General features: G+C 53.0%; 1 protein-coding gene across 3 annotated transcripts in view; it reads left to right on the top strand.

Annotated features, from left to right (window-relative positions):
• The first annotated feature begins 454 nt into the window (after window positions 1–454).
• The window catches only part of LOC144110102 (AP-5 complex subunit beta-1-like), a 100,168-nt gene continuing 93,827 nt past the window's right edge, over window positions 455–6,795 (top strand). Inside the window, exon 1 of one of the 3 annotated variants that reach the window (XM_077642928.1) lies at window positions 455–655. Coding sequence is in view for 2 of the 3 variants with exons in the window: in XM_077642920.1 (XP_077499046.1) it covers window positions 6,307–6,417 (111 nt within the window). In the remaining variant the exon portion in view is untranslated. Of the gene's footprint in view, window positions 656–6,169; window positions 6,418–6,795 lie in introns of those variants that run through there. The other 2 variants (XM_077642920.1, XM_077642935.1) reach the window with 2 other exon arrangements.

Here is a 6,795-nt window from a genome sequence, read left to right as displayed (position 1 = left end):
TAAACCACTTTTCGGCCCAGCCTTCGCCACCACGCCGAGGCGCTGTCCGAAACCGAACGATATCGCTCAACCTCTGCAAGAGACGAACCAAAGATACGTCGATGCCCGAAGAGAGCTACGGATATATCGTTAAGCCAGCAGCAAAACGCGCTACGACGCATTGCACCAGAGGGAGCGCGCCGACACGCGCGTATGTGGTGCAATAAAACAAGACCCGAATTAAACCAACTCCGTGGAGTTCACGAGAGATATATCGGATGCATATATCGTGTCTCATATACGATGCATCAGTTGTGCCGTGAACCGGCGTCGACGCTCGGAGCGCGCGCGCATATGCCGATACGATCGAGCCGAAACCCAGAGGTGCGAACGAAACAGGCGTCGTTAGCGATCGCTGAGCCTGCAAGAGAAAAAAGCAAATATATACAATACGTACAGCTATAGGTGATTTAGTGACTCTAGGTGATACCAGAGGCGCTGATAGACGCGCCGCGCGCAAACGAAAAGATATAAGCGCACTAACGAGTTTGAGAGAGAGATAACGGCGGGCCAGTTTGAGACGCCACGAGGAACTGCCGAAATCGCGAAGCGCAGCCATCGTCGTCCGAAAAACGAATCGGGAGCGACCGCTGAACCTGCAAGACACGATACAAAGGTAAATATACGGCTGATGTACAAGAATAGAGATCGTAGACGCATATATACCAGCTGCAAGCCAACGAACAACTATAGAGCTCTCATGCATGCATGCAGTATACGTTAGAGAGATATGCCGACGTGCACGTAGTAAAATAAAATACGACCGGAAACCAGACCATCTTATCAAGTAATCAAGAGAGGTAACGACGCTTCGCACGAGACGCCGCGCGGAGGTGCCGAAATAAGAAGCGTCAGTTGAAACGAGTGAACAAGATGCTGCTCGGAGATTCGACTCGAAATAAGATACGCATAACTATGTCAGGAAAACAGCACAGAGATGCGAACGCCGTTTCTGCACGCTAGCTGTTAACCACCCAGCTGTCGCGAATGCGCCTCCCTCCATTTTGTCGTCTGCTAGCCGCCACAGCGGAGAGCTGTGGAGCTAGCAGACGACGCTGCCCGCTAGCTGGCTGCCCGAAACCGCCCAGCCAGAGAAAAACGAACGCGTTCTGGCCAGCCACCGGAAGTACGCGAAGCAGCCCGAGAAAGGGGTTATTTTTTTAACCTACACTTCGTGCAGGCTCGTGTAGGCGAGTGGAGGGCGGGGCTAAAGTTATGACGTAAGGGCGCTGCACTCGTCCGTCCGAGCGCCAGCCAATAGCGTGATACTGAGCGGCGTCGTCTGCGCGAGCAGACTACAACGACCACAAATTTTGATCGTAATGTGATACTATTGAAAGGGATAAACAGTTCGTTAGTAAAAAAAATTATATTCTGTCGTGGTTACGATAGCAGAGAAGTGCTAAAACCACCTAGGTCATTTCTCTGTAACGCGAAGCTCACCGCAGCTTGTGTCGTCTGCATTACCTGAATATGGAGCGCGTCTACGCGATATCTGCTGAGTTTTTTTACGACTCGTCTTCTTCGTCAGAGGACGAAAGTGATGATGAAGCAGTTATTCTGATGCATGAAGCATCCTTGCTTCTGTTGAGATTGGACAGGAACCGCGTCCCTCTTCACGTAGAGAGCGTTGTTCCGCGGTACTTGGCCACCGAGTTTCGACGACTCTTCCGGCTCACCCGCGAGACAGCCCGCAGCCTGACCGACCGTTTCGAGGCGTCGCCGTATTATCCAAGAGGCGAGCATGGAAGGCCACAGATAACAGCCCAGTCGGCGCCTCAGGCTGAGCTGTCACCACCTGCACGCCGGCGTCCTCGGGAGAAACGAGGATCGGCACCCCATCTGCGCATACACCTTGGCGTAAATTATTACACGCCTAAACCCGGTGATATCGCGCGAGACTCCTGATCGGCACAATAATCGCACATCATTCTTTAAAAGTAAACAACTACGTTGCGAACTATAGCACACAAGGAAACAAACGGCCAAACGAACGAAAACACGTTCGGCAGGCAGAAATACGCACTTTCAGTGGTGTAGGCGATCTTATCTCCGAAAAAGATAAGGTTGCCGCTCTCTCCGACACGCGGGTGCGCCGCCACTTCGCTGCCGTCCTCGAGACGGACGACAATTCGCAAGCTCGCAAGGCTGCGCTTCTCCATGGCGAGAAAAAGCACGTCTGCTGCGTGTGGAAACGGTTATCAGAATGCGCGGGCTTTCGAAACTCCCGCCTGGTTTCTGTCGTCTGCTAGCCTACACCTCCAAGCAACTCGGTGTAAAAAAAGGTCTGTTCGATTCGCCTGCACTCTCTGCACCAGTTCTGTAAAGTTCCGCAGCGGTGCCGCGAGCGTGCAGCGCCAGTTCCTGCAGTTCAAGTGCTGCTTACCCGAAACGAATGGTCGAGTGCAGGCCTGGTCGTCTGCTAGCCTTGGCGTCGCCACCAAATTGCAGCCAGCAGCGTGGCGCCCAAATCAACGGCCGCCAACATCCCGAACCGCGTGAAGAATTTTTAAACAGCACATCGCAGCGAAGTGTTGCCATGAATCAGTCTCGATGCAACCTTGCGGCAGCTAAGCGAAACGCACGTGTGTTCTTTTACTGAACACGACTGAGGTGCGAGCGCGCCGACTTGCAGCTAAGCGGTTGTTGCAACAACGTGCATCATGCGCTGCATGCACGTGTTTACTTTTTAGTTAACATAACCGGCTTCGAGTACTAATATAACTTTATTAGTAGAAAGGATCGATAGACGCCGGTTACGGGTCCGTCGAGAGCACGATGGTCGAGAGGTGCAAGGTGCCGGCGAGGGCCGCCGTCCCCACCTCTGTCGTCGCCTTCTCGGGTGGCCACTCACGTTCCATGAGAGTCGGCGGGCCCGTGTGAGGCACTGTTGTCATAATAATAATAATAATTGGTTTTTGGGGAAAGGAAATGGCACAGTATCTGTCTCATATATCGTTGGACACCTGAACCGCGCCGTATGGGAAGGGATAAGGGAGGGAGTGAAAGAAGAAAGGAAGAAAGAGGTGCCGTAGTGGAGGGCTCCGGAATAATTTCGACCACCTGGGGATCTTTAACGTGCACTTACATCGCACAGCACACGGGCGCCTTAGCGTTTTTCCTCCATAAAAACGCAGCCGCCGCGGTCGGGTTCGAACCCGGGAACTCCGGATCAGTAGTCGAGTGCCCTAACCACTGAGCCACCGCGACGAGTGGAATAATTTGAGTATATCCGCCGTTTATCGCAAAACGCAAGCCATCGTCGCGAAAGCCGTCGTCTGCTTCCATGGCGGCTACAGCTGCACCATTTCGGCACCGACCATTGTGTGCTGTGCGATGTAAGTGCACGTTAAAGATCCCCAGGTGGTCGAAATTATTCCGGAGCCCTCCACTACGGCACCTCTTTCTTCCTTTCTTCTTTCACTCCCTCCCTTATCCCTTCCCATACGGCGCGGTTCAGGTGTCCAACGATATATGAGACAGATACTGTGCCATTTCCTTTCCCCCAAAACCAATTATTATTATTATTATGACAACAGTGCCTCACACGGGCCCGCCGACTCTCATGGAACGTGAGTGGCCACCCGAGAAGGCGACGACAGAGGTGGGGACGGCGGCCCTCGCCGGCACCTTGCACCTCTCGACCATCGTGCTCTCGACGGACCCGTAACCGGCGTCTATCGATCCTTTCTACTAATAAAGTTATATTAGTACTCGAAGCCGGTTATGTTAACTAAAAAGTAAACACGTGCATGCAGCGCATGATGCACGTTGTTGCAACAACCGCTTAGCATGCAAGTCGGCGCGCTCGCACCTCAGTCGTGTTCAGTAAAAGAACACACGTGCGTTTCGCTTAGCTGCCGCAAGGTTGCATCGAGACTGATTCATGGCAACACTTCGCTGCGATGTGCTGTTTGAAAATTCTTCACGCGGTTCGGGATGTTGGCGGCCGTTGATTTGGGCGCCACGCTGCTGGCTGCAATTTGGTGGCGACGCCAAGGCTAGCAGACGACCAGGCCTGCACTCGACCATTCGTTTTGGAAGTAAGCAGCACTTGAACTGCTGGAACTGGCGCTGCACGCTCGCGGCACCGCTGCGGAACTTTACAGAACTGGTGCAGAGAGTGCAGGCGAATCGAACGGACCTGAGGTGCACAGTTTTTCTGCACTTTCCTGAACTAGACGTGCACAACATCTGCACTTTTTTGAAACGAATGGCATAGTGCAGACGGCGCCATCTTGCACCGCTGGAACGAATGGCGAAGTGCAGCACTGTGAGAACCAGTTCACGAAGTGCAGGCGAATCGAACGGACCTGAGAACTCGCCGGGAGGTTAGTGCAGGAGTGCAGAAGAACTCGTGCAGCACGAGGCCAAATTGAGTGCCGAAGTGCAGGTGGCACTAGCTGCACTGTCAAATCGAGTGCAAGAGTGCCGCAGTAACGGAACTGGTGCAGAAAGTGCAGCCAAATCGAGGAGACCTGAGAGGTCTCCTCGATTTGGCTGCACTTCCTGCACTAGTTCACAAAAGTGCCGTGTCAGTGTAGTGCCAGTTCTTGCGGCGCGAGTCTAGCCCGACACCAGTGCTGTCGGTGCAGTGGCCAAATCGAGTGCAAAAGTGCAGAGACTTTCGTCTGCTGCGGCCATGTACGCGTTGGTGTTTGTCGCGTGTTTTCACATATGCGCGAGATTGTGCTAGGTGCATTGCACGCTGTGTATTTGCTCCAAGTGGCACATCTCGTGGAGCGTCTATGAACTTTGTTAATTCCAAAAGTGGTGAAGAATTTGACACCGTTCTTTCCGTTGCATTGTTTAAAGGGGCGCAGGCCGGTCGACCGTCACTGATTCAACGGGTACTTCGAAGAGGCAACAATTAATTAGACAGGTTATTCAGACTACCGCTCGAGACGATCTTTTACAGTCCATGCGCGTGATTCAGGCTGCTTCCGTCCTATCGAAAAGTGACTACGGTTGTCCGCCAAGAGTTGCCTGATCTATATTTGAACTCAATCGCGTTCACTTTCGGCGGACGGTGACGGCGACGTGACTGTCAGAGGCTAACTGGCAGGCGAAGGTGTGGGCTGACGGCGACCTCAAGCCCAGTCGCTGTCGTAAGCGGAGGTACTGATGTCGCAGCGAGCCACAAACGTTGCGATCGCCCACGTATTATAAAACATCTCACAATCTGCCTCTTATGGAAGCGCTCCATCGTGCTGCGTTTATAATAATAACTGCACACAAAAGAGAAATGGTACGTGTAAGCAACGTGCGAGGCTGGACAGAAAGATGCGAACCCATACGCAGTACGTACTTCCGTACGTGCTGCCATGCCAGCCAGTCGCTTACGCGCGTACACAGACACGCGCACACACACACGTATACGCGCACTGTCATTTCAGCTGTTTGGTGAGGGCCCGGCGCAGATGCCGCGTCTTTCACGGGTACGCGGCCGTCTCAAACATGGTCTCAACGCCGCTCACTAAAACAAGCATAGCCACCGTAGCATGGCCGCGGAGCCGTCTGCTACGGAGCGCGCCAAGCACTTTGCACAACTTGCACGAGAGGCTAGTGCAGCAGTGCAGAAGAACTCGTGCAGCACGAGGCCAAATCGAGTGCCGAAGTGCAGGTGGCACTAGCTGCACTGTCAAATCGAGTGCGAGAGTGCCGCACTTCCTGAACTGGTGCAGAAAGTGCAGCCAAATCGAGGAGACCTCTAGTTCAGGAAAGTGCAAGAAAACTGTGCAGCCAAATCGAGGAGACCTGACAACGTCTGCACTTTTTTGAAACGAATGGCGTCGTGCAGACGGCGCCATTTTGCACCGCTGGAACGAATGACGAAGTGCAGCACCGCGAGAACCAGTTCACGAAGTGCAGGCGAATCGAACGGACCTAAAGTGTAGCTTTCATGCTACACTAAACGAAAAAGAAATGCATTCGTGTAGGTGGGCGGAGCTACACCTTTTCTACACTGGCAAAAAAAAAATGGTCTTTTGCTACACCGCCTACACTAGTGTAGCCAGTGTAGCATAAAAAAAACCCCTAAAATCTAGCGCCTGACGGCGCGCTCTGGCAGCCCGCACGCAGCGGGCTATTACAGGCAGCCCGCGGGCTGCCAGAGGCGGATAATCGAAGAGGCCCGAAAGTCCAAAAGCTTCACCGTGAATGGTCGAGATCTGTCGGCAAGTGGTCCGGTAATGGCAAATCGAATACGCCTAATGCTGTGAACCCGATTCTACAGGGACGTGATTACGACCAGCTTTCGTGGTTGTGATGGGCCAGTTGGAATTATGGTCAAATCTTGCAAAGCTCCGCCAAACGCTCTATGCCTTTACTGGCAACGAGGTGGACACAGTTGGGCTCCACTATTCGGACGTTGTCAAGGTGGGTGTTGCCAGAGACCTGTGATAGATGTTGCACTGTTTAAAGTTCCGTCCAAATCGGAACGACGTGACTGCTATAGAGTTCCTTCCAAACGGTGAATTTACTGGCACTGTTGTTTCTTCTCAACCAGGATCCCCCATAAAATTTGGGACCAACCTTCGGTTGTCCCTTGAGGTTTCGATCAGACCAGTGATATATCCACACAACATGTAGTCTGCATGATGTAGAGCAGCGCACTGCCCTCCGAACAAAGCTGTCACAGCTGCTAAAGGCTACGCTCGCGAGGAAGTCACGGCGCGGAGCGGCGAAACAAGCGAGAATAAGCGCATTGTAGTTGCACACATGCGCTCGATGTACTACTAGGCTGTCTACAACTGC

This window comes from Amblyomma americanum, chromosome 1, assembly GCF_052857255.1.
Source record: "Amblyomma americanum isolate KBUSLIRL-KWMA chromosome 1, ASM5285725v1, whole genome shotgun sequence".
NCBI classification, from domain to species: domain Eukaryota; kingdom Metazoa; phylum Arthropoda; class Arachnida; order Ixodida; family Ixodidae; genus Amblyomma; species Amblyomma americanum.
This window is presented reverse-complemented; position numbering and strand designations above follow the sequence as displayed.